The 17,835-nt window shown below is 43.7% G+C and overlaps 1 protein-coding gene across 1 annotated transcript; it reads left to right on the forward strand.

Annotated features, from left to right (window-relative positions):
* Window positions 1-234: 234 nt before the first annotated feature.
* GASK1A (golgi associated kinase 1A) lies at window positions 235-17,479 on the forward strand. Its single transcript, XM_077808737.1, has 4 exons — window positions 235-1,773; window positions 14,457-14,579; window positions 15,695-15,798; window positions 17,269-17,479. Exons 1-4 carry the CDS (start codon window positions 235-237, stop codon window positions 17,477-17,479), a joined length of 1,977 nt encoding a protein of 658 aa, XP_077664863.1.
* Window positions 17,480-17,835: the final 356 nt, after the last annotated feature.

The raw sequence follows: 17,835 nt of genomic DNA on the forward strand, positions 1-17,835 counted from the left end.
TTCAGGCCAAATTCAGCCTGGGTGAAGCCCATGGAATTACATCACAGCCCAGTCCTGTTCCCATTGATATCACTGGGGGTTTTCTACTGGCATTACTGGGAGCTGAACTGGAGCCTTAGCGAGTGCTAACACAATATGATCTAAGGATACCATTTGCACTGATCAACCCAACTCCCTGCAGGATAATACATTTCATGGAGACAGCTTCTGCCCTAGCTCTAGCTATCCCCCATGATGCGATCAATAAGGTTGTCCTTTCTGACTCCACAGGCTCAGAGATCCTGGAGAAGAATGAGGCTGAAGAGACCACCTGTGGCTGGATTCTGCTTCTTGCTTGCCTTCTCTGTGGTGGCATTTACCAGTTTTCCTCTGCTGCTTCCGAACAGCTACGGGGAGTCCGATCTCCAGTTCTTGGCACTGGCTGAGCCACATGGGAAAGTCATCCGGCCCAGGCGTCTGTGGACAAACACCACTGCCTCTGTCCCCCAGTGGGCCAGGAGCTTTGACCACAGAGAATGGGAACCCTCTCCCCCTGGCACCAGTCAGGAAAGGCAATCCTCACACCATCCCCAGTCTGCCCGCAAGCCAAAGAACCAGCCAAGTATCCTGCGCCGACAAAACCACACACTGCTGAAAGCAAAGAGAAAGCATAAAGGAGAGATTAGGAAACATAACGTTGTTGTGAAAAGCTCTGAAGCCAGCAGTAAATTACAGCATGAAAACATTCCCCGCAGGACCAGTGGTGAGAAGAAAAGGGAGCTTAATACTCATTTTTCTCTAAATAATACAGGGAGCAATGTTCATTTCTATAAGCTGACAGGGAAGAAGGCAGATATGAAACCACAAATGGAGGAGGCCCCTTTCTTTTCTCCTTCACTCAGCAATAAAAGGGGTTTTCAGGAAGGAAAGCCAGAGGTTGCTTTACGTCTTAAGAACCCTTTTGCAAGCCAGCCAGCTGTGGCACAGGACCGACACAAACCAGATGTGCAGGCAGCCGGCGCTGAGCCGCAGCATTCAGATTCAATTAAAGGCTTTATCTCGGAAGCAGATAGCAGGCAGCCCTTCAGAGGTGCAGCAGGCATGCAGAGACAGACAGGCAGTTACTCCCAGGAGCCTGGAGAGCCAGGAGATCATTTCTGGGTGGGTGTGGCCACGCAGTTACAGACATCTGAATGGTGTATGAAGACTCCAGAAGATGCCCTTTCTGCCAAAGGGGAGGGCCACCTGAGGTTTGGTGAGAGGATCCCACCTTGGTTTACTGCAGATGATGTGCAGAAGATGAAATGGCTGGCAAATAGCAAAGTGGTGACCAAAACCAGAATTCCTGCCCATGGACAAATCCTCAGAGTCAGCCTTTTGGCCAGACAAGACACTTCCCCATCTGACCCTAAACGAGACTGTTCAGATGGGCTCTGTGGATTAATAAAGCGACCCAGTGACCTCTATGAGGTGCTAGCTTTCCACTTGGACAGAGTGTTGGGGCTGAATAGGAGTCTGCCTGCAGTGGCCCGCAAATTCAGCAGTCCCCTGCTGCCCTACAAATACACCAATGGTGCAGCGAGGCCCATCATATGGTGGGTGCCAGATATCCAGCACCTAGCTGATGCCAACAACGACCAGAACTCTTTTGCAGTGGGGTGGCTACAGTACCGGTCTCTGCTGCAGCAGCGGTGTGGCATGGTGGATTCCAGGGCAGCTCTCGGAATAGCTCCATGTTTGAGTGTCCTGCACACAGAGTGGGCCAAACTGGCGCTCTTTGATTTTCTCCTACAGGTATGCTTGGTGGTGGAACAATCCCCGTCTCTCTTTTTTCTTCTCTTTAGTGTGTGTGTGTACTGGGCATAGCTATAAGGCTTGTTTCAGTTAAAGTCTTGTTTCACAAAGTTGGGGAGAGGGGAAACCTGGGAAGGTCTCCAACTCTGGAGTGTAAAAAAAAAAGTGAGCCAAACAAACCCAGCAGAAGTGCACATTATTACTCTCATAATTCTATGTGTATGCAGTGTTTGTTGTGGATGTGTCGGTTCCAGGGTATTAGAAAGCCCAGGTGAGCGAGGTAATATCTTATATTAGACCAACTTCCACTGATGAGAGAGGTAAGCTTTCAAGCTTATGCAAAGTTCTTCAAGTCTGGGAAACATACTCAAAGGGCCACCGCTTAATACAAGGTGGAACAGATTGTTTAGCGTAAGTAGTTAAAACGTGGTAAACAATCTGTTCCACTTTGTATTTAGCAGTGACACTCTGAGTTAGTTTCCCACACCTGAAGAAGAGCTGTGTATCTCAAATGCTTGTCTTGCTCACCAACAGAATTTGTTCCAGTAAAAGATATTACCTCACCCACCTTGTCTCTATAATTATACTTGGCATTAATAAAAGACTTTCCATAGTCAAAATGCTTTAGAAATATTAATTAACCCTCACAAAACTCCTGGGCAGCAGACAGGTAACCATTATTATTCTGATTTTATGAATGGGGAATCTAAGGCACAAAGCCAAATGACTTGCCCCAGGTCACACAGCATATCAGTGACAGAGCCAGGATTAAAACTCAAGAATGCCTGGCTTCCAGAATAGTCAAAGTAGCCTATGCAAAGGTGTGTGTCTCCATCGAAGCTCATGGAGTCCTTCTTCAGACACTTCGCTGAACAGAACACATCACAGCACAGTGAAAGCAAATGGGAGGTTGAAAGAGAAAGCAGAACGTAGGTCCCAATTGTTTGGTTTCCAAACCCAAATTAACATCTGAAATGAAAACTCACTGATTTTGTTTGTTTTCAAGGTAGGAAACAGTGTTTTTTTCCATGCAGATTTGTGGTTAAAATAGATCCTGGACGAATGTGCAAAAGTTTTTTTTAAATAGTCCTTTTCATATTCAAGTGGCATTCTCCAATTAGGATGATTTTGTAGTCTGTGTTATAGTAGGTTTATGAGGTCATAACCACAGTACCACTACCCCATGGCTGTGAGTCATTTTGAATCAGATTAGTGGAGTTCACAACACCATTTGATAATCAACCTGTGACACAGGGCTCAGTCCTGCAATCCTTACTCAGTCAAATCATCCTATGCACTGAAATGACACTACTTACCTGAGGAAAGGTTGCCTGACTGAGCCTTGAAGAGCAAAGGCGGGGGGTGAGGGAGAGGAGGCAGGCTGGATACTGGGGCCAGAGCTCTTGCTGGAATAAATCAGTGTAGATTCATTGACATGAAAGGTGCTGTGGTGACTTACACCACAAGTGTAGTTCACCATCTGTAAGCACTGTTACCATAAGACTTCACTCAGCCTCAGGACAACCCCGTATTCCTAGCAGGAACACAGAATGCCTGCAGTCTGGACTCATTCATGTTTTCCTTAGCTTTTCAGTTTGTCATGATCATCTAACCTTATTTGAATTCTCAAACTGCAGATAAAGAACAGAAAGCCTGGATCATCAATCAGTAGAACTTTGTACAAGGATTTCTCACACAGATGACTGATTCAGTCAGAAGCCTGAAACTGACACCAAACCAGGGGAATTCTGCCTTTAGCAGGGATATGCTGGATTGCTGCCTTATTACCAGGGGAGCTGTCGCTATCATTTGTTTTAATTTTTCAGGTTTCAGAGTGTCTGGGACTTGACACTGGAAAAGACTGAAACCGTACACAGTAGCTTTCCATTCCGAACAAACCTTCAGTGTCACAGTTGCTGGATCAAGTGTGGCAAGCTTCTTAAACCACCAGCCCCAGTCTGTTTGCAGAATGAACTACCCTTCAAGTAGAGAATTGTGCAGCAAAGCAAGGAGCTTCATCTACTTTTGCTGGGTCTTTGCCACTCGTTTCCTGGTTAGCATTACGCCAACCAAGTCAAACAGTGATGCCTGAAGTACTCCAGGCTTCCTCAAAAATGTTGGCATGGGGTTATGGGCAGAGGATTAGGGTTCCTAGAAAAGGAGATGTCAAGAACTCTTTGACTTACCAGTGGGTAAAAGCAGCCTAGTAGAAGCATCTTGTGAGAAACAGCAACTTGTAATTACAAAATACACACTTGTCCCTCGAACATTAACCCCATTCTGTCCTGGCAAAGCTGTACGTTTGCTATTACGTACAGTATTGTCCTAGCTCTGCAAGCTTTTGGTCCTCATTAACCTCCTGATCCTGAGAGTGGCTGACTTCAGTGGGAGTTGGGGACACTCAGCATCTCTCATGGTTGGCTACCAGAGAAGCTTGAGTAACTCCGGATCCTTTGATACACATTTTATAAGGCAATTATTGGTTATTGGTAAAAGAGAACATTGCTTAGTAAAACATATTGGTTGAATGTCAGTGAGTGTGTGTAATACGTGCCATTCATTATGTTTAGGAAATATGTTGAATAATCTCCCACTATTTAAAGAGTTATAACAAAAAGTATTGGACATACATTCTCAAAAGTCATTCCCACCATATGGCTGTTCAGTGATCTATTGTTTGGGCAAGGTGGAGTTGGAGATCGCAGTCCAGTTCCTGGTGGACCAGTGTCCACAATACAAAAATTCTTATCACAAATAATGGGCACCCTTGTTAACAGGCTCAGCAGCGAGACAGATGACTGAATGTGTAGCGAGGGCGAATTACCCCTTTGATCTAGAGGATGTCCAAATATAGGTCAAAGTTTAGATATACTGCAGTGGGTGGAAGTGTGCACCTCATCTACCCAGGCTGTCTCTGTTGTGTCAATAAATAGCAGGCTCCAGGCTCCAGAGCTGTCAATTTGCGACCTATCATTAGGACTAAAAGAAGAAGAAAAAATATGCATTATGCTAAAGGGAGTCTTGACTATTGTCACTCGCACTGAGGTATTCCACACAGTGAGAAGCATTTCTTCCCCCGCATGGCCTCCTCTCTAGGAATCCAACAAAACTAAAGCAGGGATACCCTTAGAAATACCTCATTGAAAAGTCTTTCTATTTTGATTCAAAGAAGAGAGATGGGGACCTGACTCTCCATTGCCCTGCAGCTTGTGTCATCACTTACACCAGTGTGGCTCATTACCATTCAGATGTAGCAGCATTCTGCACCCACTTTGTCCAGGTGGAAATGACTACAGGAAATGCAGAGCAACAGGGAATCTGGCCCAAGGCCGTGTATGTTTTAGACCTGCCATTAGGCTGTATCACTCAAAGAGACCTACCAAGGATATTTTAAAAACTCAGCTTGTGCCCCTCTTTTAATCTTTGTGCTGTATAAAGAACGCTGGAAAGGTGGGGATTTTATCTCCTGTTCAGCCTTTATCCTCTGGGCTCCTCTGATGTCACCACTTCATTCGCCCTTGTAGTGTCTTCCAGCCGAGACAGGACCTGATTTTCTAATTTGAAACCCCCCCCAACCAACCAAATATGACACAAGCACATTTTCAAACACCAAAAGCCCTTCCAACCTCTTTATGTATCAGAGAGACACACAAAAAGGCCTTTTTTTGTCATTTACAACACACATTTAAACAAAAATGTCTTTACTTTCACAAATCACTGTTGGAGTAGCTGTCAATCTTCAGTAAGCGTGTTTAATAATCAATGTGTGTGGAAGGGAGAGACGGCTGGTTTATCACCTCTCAACATGCTGTGCAGTTGGAAGCTCAGGGTAAAAGTTGTGCTTTTGTATAGTTTGTGCATGCTGGACTTGAAGGGGAACATGGATCCACAGGCAAGCTTCAGACACATCTGACCTGATTCTGATCTCACTTATTCTAGTTTTATCCTGGTGTAACCTCACTAGTTTGGGTGGAGTTACTCCTGATTCACACTGGTGTGAGGTCATGCTCATTTAAAAGAATCTTATGTCAGTCTCATGTTATCCAGACTCTCTGTTCCTGGGTGTCTTTTTGTTGCTGAAAATCAGCTTTTGTTCCCTCCAACCAGGATCCTTTTCCCATCATGGAGATTTTCCTTCTCTTCTGTGTGTGGATTAAGAGTGCTTAATCTTACATCTGGAAAATCAGAACTTGCTGCTATGGGGGATTATTACAGTTTCTCAGAACTGAGAATTGTGAGTTTAATTAGGGGCAACTGAGAGGAAGAAGAGATGGTTTATATGGGAGATGGAGCCTTGTTTATACACCTCAGGGGTATTACTTACCACTGCAGGGACAAGCATTAGCGAGAAAAAACTATCTGAAAGGTTTTAAAAAATCTCTGCTAACATATGTGTTCCCATTACTTTTTTTTTTTTTTTTTTGGCAGAGCTTAACTATTAATCTTAATAACCTCAAAGTATGGCTGGCAGAAGGGGTCAATCACAACTAGATGTAACAAATCCAGTCATGACTGGAATATGTTACATTAAAACGATTAACATTCATATTTAAAGCTAATCTAGCAGGAAATAAAATAAATGTTTAAAGAGCAGAAATGGAAATTCTGGGATCGGCTTTTTTGGGTGTGACTGTTACTTTAGAACATACTAATAAACACATCCGGGTTTGAGTTAGTGGCGTTATGGGGTGAAATCCTGGCCCGAATGAAATCAATGGGAAAATTCTCTTGACTTCAATGGGACCAGGACGTCACCCTTTTTACTTAAAAACCGTATCGTCAAATCCTCACCTGGTGTAAATCAGCATAGAAGTCAGTGGAGCTACACTGATTTACACCATTTTTCCATTCTGTGCCCCCCTCATTCCAGTACCACCACTTCCCATCTCCCGGCCACGAGCATATCCTTGTGTGATGTCAGGCCTCGATAGTGAGGGTTATTTGGTCCCCTACCCCCCGCCAGGAAAAAGCTGTCCAGCATGGATTCCTTCTTTGCTCTTTGATTCATAATCCTCCACAACTCCAGAGTAGCAATTTATCTCTGTGCCAGGAGGCTTTGGAAAGTAACTCTCTTATAGGATAACACAAATGCCCCTTTGTGGACTGATTGCCAGGGCACTATGTGAACAGTTACTGCCTCTCCTCCCGCGTAGAGATATGGCAGATCTCAGATTCAACCACAGCAGTGATGGGGAGACTACAGTGGGCCATGGGCATACCAGACAGAAACCAGGCAGTGACTCAAAAATACCAGGAAGAGGAAGATTTGGGACAAGTTTATTCTCTTTTCCATTTCCTTGCCCCACCACTCGGAATACTTCAAGGGCCTGATCCAGCTCCCACTGGGAAAATTGGGCCCCATAGCAAAAATCTCATTGGATTAAATGCGAAGGTTGGTCCTCAATGAAAAGGATGATGTTTGAGGGAGACTTTTACCCAAGGTGTTAAGCAGACCAAATGACAAAAACAACCCACAGAGTTTTTTAATAGCTCCAAAGAGATCACCACTAATGGAAAAGTACTATCAAGCTAACTAGGGATGAAGCTAGCAGGATATTATAGAAATGAAACAAAGTTCTTCAGAAATGACTCAAAAACCCTATAAGATTTAATAAAGAATGAAATCCTTTGGATCCTGAACCATTCTGTAGAATTTGGGATCATGGATAGAATTCAGTAGTGAATTCTATAGGATGATCCAAAAACTCCATGCCGGGGTTATCATTCTGTATTACGTTCTGTGGGGCTTTCCCCTAAGGGAGTGCCTTTCTAATATACAGTTGTTTCACACTGGCTCCCAAAGGCCAGCTGCACTGATCAAAATCCTTTATAAACACCTCACAGAGACTACTCCTATTTTTCATACTGTAGCTCACTAACATGATTCAAACCGCTCTCTATGAACCTCTCTCCACAGGCAAAAAGTTTGCTGCCAAGAAAAATCTCCAGAAGAGAGAGTGCAGTGTATTGTGAACACTGCTGTTCACTCGTGGAGCACTGCTGCTAGAAAGCAGGATTAGAACACCTCTGTTTCAGTTATCTCCCAGTTTTGGCAATGTCTGCAGCATTCATCTCTTAGGTAGTGATTTTTAGCTTTGAGTTGGCTGGTCACTTCACATACCATCTCTCTCTTGATTTGGCTCAGTAATACTGCCTTTGTCTACACTTTCCTGCCTCAACTGGCAACAGTGATCTTCTGGTAAACATGGCAGGAATCCATCAAAATACAATAGGTTAAATCAATCCAAATCCTAGTCCCTTTTGATGTCAACAGCAAAACTCCCATTAACTTCAGTGGAGATAGAATTAGGCCCAAATGACCCAGTTCCATGTGATTAAAGTCTCCTAGGGATGTTATGAGAACCACGGTTGGTAGAGATGTATGAACCTTACATAGCAAAACCCCATTTTATGCAAAACTCAGATGGTGCCACAGGAAAGAAACTGGCCACGTTTTGTCCAAACTTCATATATGGATCCGATTCTCATTTACTCTGATGCCCCTTTGCACACCCCTGCAATGTAAAGGGGACGGAAAATGCATGCATATATAATATGTGCCCTCATTAAGGCTCCTTTACATTTGCCAGGACAATGTGAAGGAGCTTCAGTGTAAATAAGAATCAGCCACACAAGGAATTGCCCATACAAACCAACCTAGAGAAAATATAGCATTTCTCTGGTAAAATCAAATCAAATCTAGAATAACCATCCCCGACCTGAGCACCCCCCATCCCTCAACCCATCATCCTTCAAGAAATGTAGGAGAAAATAGGTAAGGGTTTCAGAATGTCCTCAAAGTCAACAAATGCCAGGTCTATCAGACCAAGGCAGGGAGTGAGTTCCAGAGCCAAGTGACAGCCATTATCAGTGTGTCTCCGACATGCTCTTTTGTTCTTTCTTCCAAGCTGTTCCCAGTCCAAATCCAGAGAAAGTTCTCCTCTTCTGTAATGCAGATAGCAAACTACAATCGGCTGAGGGCTAGGTAGGTGAAGAGCTGTGATCACTGCTCCTGACTGGCTAAGAATTGCACACACCGTCATTGCTGTTACCCCATCTCCCTCGCCCTCCCCACCACAACCCACTCATTTTCATCATTGTACTGATGGGTCTTGTCTTCTAAACAGCAAGCTCTTTGGGGCAAGGATGGTCATTTACCGTATATGTTTGTACAACACCTATCACGACCGGGGCCCTGAGCTGGTTGGCCTCTAGGCAGTCAAGCCGTCCAAAGTTAGAAAATGCTAGAATGAAGGTTGCCTGTGCAACATTAACCCAGCCCCCTTCAGCATATGTGTTATGAGACAGCCTTTAAGCACATGATCGCAGACTAGTTTTTCCACAGAACAAAGGCCCACAGTTAGCTACTTGCTGCTAACAAAGGAATGTAAAAGGCCACGACTCAATTCCAGAATCTGGAGGGGAGTGTGTTGTAGTGCTTATAGACCCGTCTGTCCTTGTACCCGCAGCCTTCCCTTGTCTCCCTCTGCTTCTCTCCATCCCACCCTCCCACATCCTCGTCCTACCCACCTCCCCCTCTCCCCTTCCCCACACCATGGTTCCTGCCCCCACCTATCTTCATTCCACTCAGTGCAAGAATCAGAGTGAAATTCTATGATATGTTATGCAGGAAGTCACACTATACGATGGCCATAATGGTCCTTTTGGCTATACTGTCAAACTATATACACTGCTCCTAGAGAGTGACTTGCTACCATTTTGGAAGGCTGGAAACTTATTTAAACTTTTTTGGAGTGTTTGGCAAGGCATGAATTTTTCCAGATGGTGCTTTGTTCTTTTGGTATGAAACCTGCAATATGTTGTAACATGGTAACTCTTCCAGGCTGGATGAACCCTTGCAAACCCCAAATGTAATATAATGGAGCTTAACTAAACTCAACGTGCCTTCACCATCGTTGGTTAGAATCCACTCAACTTGTAAAGAGCAACTCAGAAGGGTGAGAAGTGAGAAACTAAGAGAGCCAAGAGTGATGACAAAGTTCTCTGATACCCATGCAGGCCAAAACCAGCCAGTTATGCACAGCTCTGAGTCTGATCCCCTTTGCCAGCATCCAACCGCTAGTAGTAGTATAGTATAAAAAACTTCCCCATCTGTGGTTTAACCATCCATACACCTGCTATTTCTTTCTCCCTTGGGCTTCAGGGGACCCAGGTTTTTCTAAACTGTTTCAGTTCTTGTAAAAAATATGAACTAGAAAGTTTCCTGAGAAGAAATATTTGTTTGCACAGTATCATTTTATTAACTTTTGGCAATGTAACCAAGTGTTTTTGGAAGCTCAAATAACAATTTATTATGTCATTCCAGCAATTTCCTATCAACTGTGTACAAGTCAAATTCAAGACCTTCCCTTTTTTCTCCTACACCTGCCAGAAAAAGGCTTAGATTTCCATTACAAGCAGGAACCCCTCAAGCACTTTACAAAATCAGGCCTCATATTTTGTGACTTAAGTGGTCCAGATAAGTCATATTCTCTCCCTGCACATTAAAGCGCTCTGCAGTATAAGGCAGCCTCTAATATATGGGCTGTTGTATTGTAACTACCCGTGCCATTGAAATCCCTTACAAACACCTCCTTTCCAACAGGACATTTACAATAAATAGTCTCATTCCTAAATCGTAGACCTTCGAGTTGGGAGACCTGCGTTCTATTCCCGGCACTGCTCTAGACAGTCTCTGGGGCGTTGGCTAAGTCACTGAAATTCTCTGCTTCCGTTTCCTCATCTGTACAAGGGGTATAAAGCTACTTACCTCCTTCATAGGGTGGTTGAGAGGCTCAAATCATTAATGCTTAGAAAGCATTTGAGATCATTAGATGGATGGTATGTGTCTGTTTCTATTACAGAAATGTACACGATGTAATAAACTGTACAGGTAAAGCCTAGATGGAATATGGTCTTCCCTGGGTTCTACATATACTGTAAATAAAGTCACAGACTGTCCAGGGGAGCAGATGTCAAACGAGAGTAGGTGTGTCAACCCTACACTGCGCATCACAACTGGTCTGCAAGATCATCATCGTCAGCCAGGGACAATTAGCCAAACCAGCTCCTGGAGAGATACTTAAGTCAGATGTCAGACTCAGCCTGTACCTTATAACTTCTGTTATTCTAATATACATTTATTCCTTGGTTTCCTAAAAACAGTCTCCCAGCAACATGCTAAAAGATACGGCCTCCCAAATGCCAGTGGGTGGAGCATAGGCAAAACGTTCCTAAACAGATGGGCACACATAACAGTTACCACAAGTACCGAGTAAAGGAGGTTTTTTAATGAAAACCCAATGTGGGCTGGGGTCAGCCTTCAGCAAAGGAGGAGAGGGGATAGAAAGGTAGGTATTCTATAGTAGGATGGGTCTGAGTATGCTAATAAAATGATATAATAGAACTGTTCTCAAACTGTGGGTCATGACCCTTCTTTAATGGGGTTGCCAGGGCCTGCATTAGACACACTGGGCTCCAGGGCTGAAGTTGAAGCCTGAGCTCTGCCACCCAAGGCTAAAGCCCTGAAGCCTGAGGGCTTCAGCCCCCCTTCCCAGGCCGGCTTGGTTCGGGCTATGGCTTCAGCCCCACATGGAGTTGTGTAGTAATTTGTGTTGTTAGAAGGGGGTCATGCTGCAATGACGTTTGAGAACCGCTGTAATAGAACCATGAGACTGATGATATTAATGCATGTCTCAAGTCTCTGAGCATGCCCAGTATGAGTTGGCTGTTTCTAGACACCTGAGCAGACTCAGACTCAGTTGAATACTTTACTTGTGCAGTTAATAAAAGGGCTGTTCCCTCCTGAGGCAGGACATAGGAATCTGATGTAATATATTTCATGGGAGTTTTTCAGATGACACCTGCAAAATCTAGGTCTTGTCTGATCTGCATGAACATTAAGGATCCCAGGCCTTTTGTCATAAGAGTATTTCCATGATGCTCATTATCCAAACTGACCCTCTGTCTCACTGGCATACATGCTGTTGGCTGCCATCTTCCCCCCCTCCCCTCAGAGTGGTGGGAGGGAAGTCACAAGATGTTATTGCCCATTCTCATGGGCAATTTCCCAGTTTGCAAAGCTGCATTTGTGGACATAAGTACCCATCCAAACTGGAATGCAGTTACCTTTGAAAATGTGGCCAGTGTCTCCTCCTGTGCATGACAACTGGAGGATTTTTTTCGTAGTCTCCTGGTAAGTATGCCGAGTCAAACTTCTGGCTAGTGCACAAGCACACTGAGTCTCTCTGTAAATCAGCTGAGATTTTCTTTATGTTCTGCACAGTCTGTTAATTCTGCTATCATGGAAAATGATGTAAAAGGTGGGAGAAATCAGCGTGCTGCACTTTCAGGCACCTAGATGTAGGATGTGCATGGAATAAGTGTGACATTTTCCTGAGTTCAAATGCGTTTGGTTTCAGAAAATACTTTAGCTCTTGGGTTTCCTGGAAGGAGAAATATTGCCTGGAGTGCCTCATTAAACATCAGCTGATGGGCCTGTGTTAAGAAATACTAGCAGGGCATCAAATTAATTAATTTGGGATCTAAGAGGGCTAGGAATATAATGGTCACGCGAATCAAACTGTGCATTCCTTATATCACCTTATTCCTCTGTGCTTTGATTTGAGTTTGGGGTTCAGACAAAACACAATTCAGCTAAAATTTTTGGTAGGTGTTAAGTTGAAATGGTGGAAATCACCTAGTATCACATGGTTTCCACTGAAAATCAGAAATCCCTCCTTGGCACCTGAAACTCAGGTCAGGTTCACTTGAAATTTGGCCCAGCCTGACCAAATGGTTCGCGAACCTTAGCAGACCTGACCTGAGTTACAGGTTCATAACCCAAAACCAGGCTATATAGATTCACAGGTCTCTGGTTTGAACCAGATTCCTTGGCAACCTCATGCAAAATCAGTCAGTTTCTCTACCGACTCTGGAAATTCTGCCTGCCTCAGCAGCACTGGTCCCGTTTCAGGAAAGTGTGATGTGTTTGCAGGAGCTGATTTATGTGGCTGTGCTCTGGCCAGGCCTCTTTCGGAGAAAGCAGTGAGTCAGTCTCCTGTATGCAGCCCTGGCACTTTTGCACACCTCTGGGGTGATTATTATATAACCGAGACAGCAGACTGGCTGCCTTGTACAAAGCAGCATAAAAACCAATAGCTTATTGTGACAAAACTAACAGCGTGGGGCATGAAAAATTAGAAAGGGATTATGGCTTCTGGGTTTCACTGGATAGTGATAACTTTAATCTTGAAGGAGAATCAAATCCTATTTCTTCCTCCAAGGATATGGAGTGTCATGCGTGCAGCACAAGTGAGGTGGTTCCACTCTTTAGGAGTGGAGTAGAGACAAAGACAGGGGCCCATGTTCATGTAGAAAGTCTATGAACACGTAGGTGTCATGCAGCCCAATACCTTCTGCTTGGGTTTAGTAAATGGAGCAGGTCAGAGGGGAGTGATGGTAAGACCAGCCCGTCTGCCATTAGGGGCATCCACCAGCCATTACCTCTATGGGGCAAGTATACAGCAGGAGGGCAATGGACTAAAGTAGCGACCCCATAACAGCCCATGAAAGGACTCCTTTTCCCCTGTGCCAAACCATATGCTCAGGGGAGGATTTGACCCTAAGGATTTGGATGACAATTTCAGACATGCCAGTTGCTGCCAGAGGTGGCTCCTTCCTAGCGGTGGTGGTTCTAACATTGGGTCACTCACCTACCAAAAATCGGGGGAATAAACCCAAAGTCAAATAGCTTCATCCCTATGTCAGGCTAAATTCAAAGATGTTAAATTAAAATCTCGACATTGGATTAAGGATCCACAAGAGGACAGTTGTTTCTGTGCCCCGGACTGTATAACGCACACTCCAGTAAAGGCTCCAGAGCAGGAGCAGGACTTCAGGGAGGGCATCAGCATTTCATTGAATGGGCTGTCAGGAGTGAGGAGGAGCATGTTCAAAAGTGCCCATGAATTACTAAACACAGATGCAGCAAAAGCAAGTTACAGTGCCCCACCTGGAGTATCCACCTTGGTCTGCAAACTGCACGCAGGACAAATCCCGCACTATGCAGGTGTTAAGAATGCACCAATGGGCCAAGCACGTATAAAACAATTCCCCACACTCCCTTCTCCCTTCTTCTCATTTCTATCAAGAGTTGTTTAGATTATTATTAGGGAAGGGTGAAATGGTTCATATAAAACAGGAACCAATCTAAACCTTCATCCAGCATTTGAATTTGCCTGAGAAAATCCCTTTCTGAGGTTCAAAAAAATCAATTAACTTATTTTTTTTGTTTTGCCTTAGTTTTTATATGCATCTCCTCTTTGTTTCAGATAGAAACAGAATCTATTCAGTCCATGCAAACATCGCCTACTGAAATACTGCAAGCAGGAAGTGTCTGAAATCTTGCAGGAAAGCCTGTTATTGGGAGCTTTGCAGTCCACTTTCCAGACTAAAATGGTTTAGCTAGAGTACAGAAAAGCAACTAAATTTCTGAATGGGTTTCTGAACACCCACCAATCTTTTATATAAACAGCTCTTTCAGTAATGAATAATCTGGATTTTTCTCTACATTTTATCAAGCTTTTTTCTTCCAGGCACGAAAAGTTCCCTGTTAAACTACAACTTAAGATCTCCATCCTGAAATTCCTGAAGCCTCTAAATACTTCAGATGTCACCCACAGGTTCATGACCGACTGGACCGTTACTGCTGTGGATTTCAGCCAGACCCTGAAGAACCCTGCATGGAGGAAATGCTTCATGAAAAGTGTAGGAATCCTGCAGAGCTGGTCCTGGTCCACATCCTGGTATGATATTGCCAGACATTGTGTTTGCCTCCATCCTTTCAGTTTCTAACGTCTACATTTTCTATAGCAGGCCAGACTGGTTCTCTGTTATTGACTCTTGTTATGTTTTTACCCCCACCGCAAAGAGCAAAATATGTCTAGGTAACTTTTATTTCAGGGTAAGAGAAAATAAAGAACAAGTAAAATGTCTGCAGGTTAGATTCTTATATGTATAACTAAGTCAATGGGACAATTGGTGGAGTAATTTGTTGCTCAGCGTAAGTAAAAGTATAGTAAGTATAAGTGTATCTGAATCTGGTCCTGAGAGTCGGTGAGGGTGAGCGAGCAGCAAGCACAGTGTGTGATCCTCTTTGTAACATTCTGCGTCTGAAATGAAAAGCAGTGTGACAGCATGAGGCAGGGAGACCTCTCTCCATTTAAAGTTACAGCCTTAAAAAACAGAATGACGTGATCTCCCTCTGGCTGCATAGCCGCGTACGCACTTCTGAAGTAAAAGTTCAGCATGACATAGCAGTCAGACAGTGGCTGTATTCCTTCAACAATACACACATTTTATTCTGCCAGAATATTAAACAAATGAAATTCAATCTACATGTCTTCTCACCATGAAATTAAATAGCGTGCTGATAATAAATATTGTCCCTGGATAATAATAAATAAAATAGGCAGTTAAGAATGAAGTGTGATATTGAGGTTGCTCAGTAACGTTAGATAATGACAATCTGACTTTCATCTTAGAAATCTACAGACCAATTTAATCCTTGGGGACAAGATGAGTTTAACTTTAGGGACCTGGCCATGGCGACTCTCTGCCTTTTATTTGGCGCAGATAGTACATATGTTCAGCAACTTAAGACTTTTGGGTTAAATTGTGGTTTTGCTATCAGCTCCAAGGTAAAGGGCAATGCATCGTCGCACTGGCCTGGGTGCAGACAAGAAGCTAGTCTCTAAGAGTTAATACGTGATCCCTGGTTCCACCGTTGCTATGGACTGTCGTTGCTGCCAACCTTAAATGTTCCAAAATCACTCTTTGCATACAAATTACCCTTCCTCCCAAAATGTCAGCTCAAAGAACCCCCCCCCCAAATTTGAACTTCTTGCTTTTTTCCTACCAGATCCAGGGAAGTGAGCCTTCTCGCTTGGTGTTCATTGACAATGCAGGCAGACCTCACCATCCGGAAGCAAAACTCAACTTCAGGCTACTGGAAGGCATAGATGGGTAAGAAGGGCAACAGAAGCAATTCTAGCTAACAGTACCGGAGGGTCACAGCCCAGGCCACTGGAACATTCCCTTCCTTTCAGAATATATAAGGCAAAACAGTTAAGGTTCTTCAATAAAAACAGATGTGTCTCTAGAGAAAATAAATTGGACTGGATGGGGCTTGCCTGTGTTTGTGAAGTTTTCTTCTAGACAGTGATTCTTAGGGCTCACCACCAGTAGAAAGACTGAGTCCTTTACATTCGCATATACCTCGTTGATATCTACACCCCTGCCACAACCATGTTTGTTCCACATATACCATGACTGAAAGCTTGTGCAATCCCACATTCGTATATCTTAGTTTCTTGGATTGCCTTTTTGCTCAAGCATCAATATGGGGGGGCTGAGACAGGTCGCCGTCAAGATAGTGGAAAGACTCCCATTGATTTCAGTGGGGTTTGGATAAGGTCCTACCTGCACAGATATCAGAAACACAAATATAGGGCCTCAGTCTGAGCTAACATGCACCAGTGTAAATCAGGAGTGGCTCTACTGAAATTAATGGAGATACAGTGGTATAAAATTAGAGTGAGATCAGAATCAGGCCCTATGTGTGCATATTTCACACTGAGGTGAATATTTATATCTCACACTGGGGGTGGCTGATGACTATCTCAGAAACTATAAAGCATATTATTTTCCCTGTAACTGGCAGCTGCCCAAAATAGCAAACAAACAGGTATTTCAGTATTTCATGTGTCATTGCATATCCAGCTTTCACATGTTATCAGTCTTTTGATTTGAGACCATTTGGATTCATTTCTGATTGCACTGTTGTGGAAGCAGCTCGCCTATTACAAGCAGAGTTTTATATAGTTTACATCCATTGTCATTTGTTAGCAGAAATGGGAACCACTCAATCCCCTGGACCAGAATAATCCTGGACTTTGAGTAATTTGAAATCTGGACATAGCTCCAATTCTTGCCACTTGAGTCCCTTTCTATGTGCTAAGGAATAACTTGTCCCAAGACACTTGGGCAACTTGTGTCCCCTAAAGCATATGCTTGGAACCTATTGGGTTAGCAGGGTAATAGCCCTTTAATATCAGGGTATATTTCTCACACTGAATTGCTCTCGTGCATCCTCGCAAGAGCTGCACATAGACCTAAACTGAGGATCTAACCCCTCCCTCTCCCCCGAACACTGAAGGGTTGAAAATCCAGATTCAAATGTTCTTGGTGAGGGCCAGCTCTCTCACTCTGTGCTTATTAAACTGTTATAGCTTTCAACATCTCTGCAGCCAAGAAAAATAGTTAGCACCAAAACAATCTCTGCTTTGCATAAAATATGAACAGAACAGAACTCTGACTACTTCCAGGGACAGAGACAGAAATGGAGCAAACACTATTCTCCTGCCCTAACCCCTTAGCTATATGATTTTATCTTTCCAACTCCTTTTCTTTCCCTCTTCTGATTTTCTTCATCAGGTTTCCTGAGACAGCTGTGACCGTGCTCAAATCGGGATGTTTACAGAACATGCTTCTGAAGTCACTGTACATGGATCAGGAATTCTGGGAAAGCCAGGGTGGATACCAAGGACTTAGACACTTGCTTCAAGTCATTAACAGAAGAGGACAGATCCTACTGCAGTACATTCAGGAACACAATCTGACAATCTTTAAGGATTCATCACTTTAAAACATGCCCCTACAAGAGCAACACACGCCTGATATAAAGTGCAAGGTTGCAACCATGGGTACACCTCAATACTCTAAAGCTTTTATGATCAGAAGCTGCTCTTGAGTGCTTGGTTCTTCAGAATCAAATTCAGCAGCACATCCTGAAGAAGTAGAATAGATCCCAGGAAGAGACAGATGGGGGAAAGAAAATTTCTGACACATTACAGAAAGGCTGGGAAAATGAATTTACCAAGTATTTTATTGAGCACTGACTCCAGCTTGGATTTTCAAAGGAGTTGAATCGCATTGAGATTTTGGGCACCTAACTCCCTGAGGTTCCTTCAAAAATCTTATCTTGAATGTTATGGCAAAATA

The sequence above is a fragment of the Eretmochelys imbricata genome, chromosome 2 (assembly GCF_965152235.1).
Source record: "Eretmochelys imbricata isolate rEreImb1 chromosome 2, rEreImb1.hap1, whole genome shotgun sequence".
In the NCBI taxonomy this organism is placed as follows: Eukaryota; Metazoa; Chordata; order Testudines; family Cheloniidae; genus Eretmochelys; species Eretmochelys imbricata.

What these genes read in the sequence shown, in the direction of transcription:
- GASK1A (XM_077808737.1), top strand. Translation starts at nt 235, where the DNA reads ATGCGATCAATAAGGTTGTCCTTTCTGACTCCACAGGCTCAGAGATCC. An exon ending in TGGTCCTGGTCCACATCCTG is followed by an intron (nt 14,580 to 15,694) that starts GTATGATATTGC and finishes TTTTCCTACCAG; the next exon opens with ATCCAGGGAAGTGAGCCTTC. An exon ending in CTACTGGAAGGCATAGATGG is followed by an intron (nt 15,799 to 17,268) that starts GTAAGAAGGGCA and finishes TTTCTTCATCAG; the next exon opens with GTTTCCTGAGACAGCTGTGA.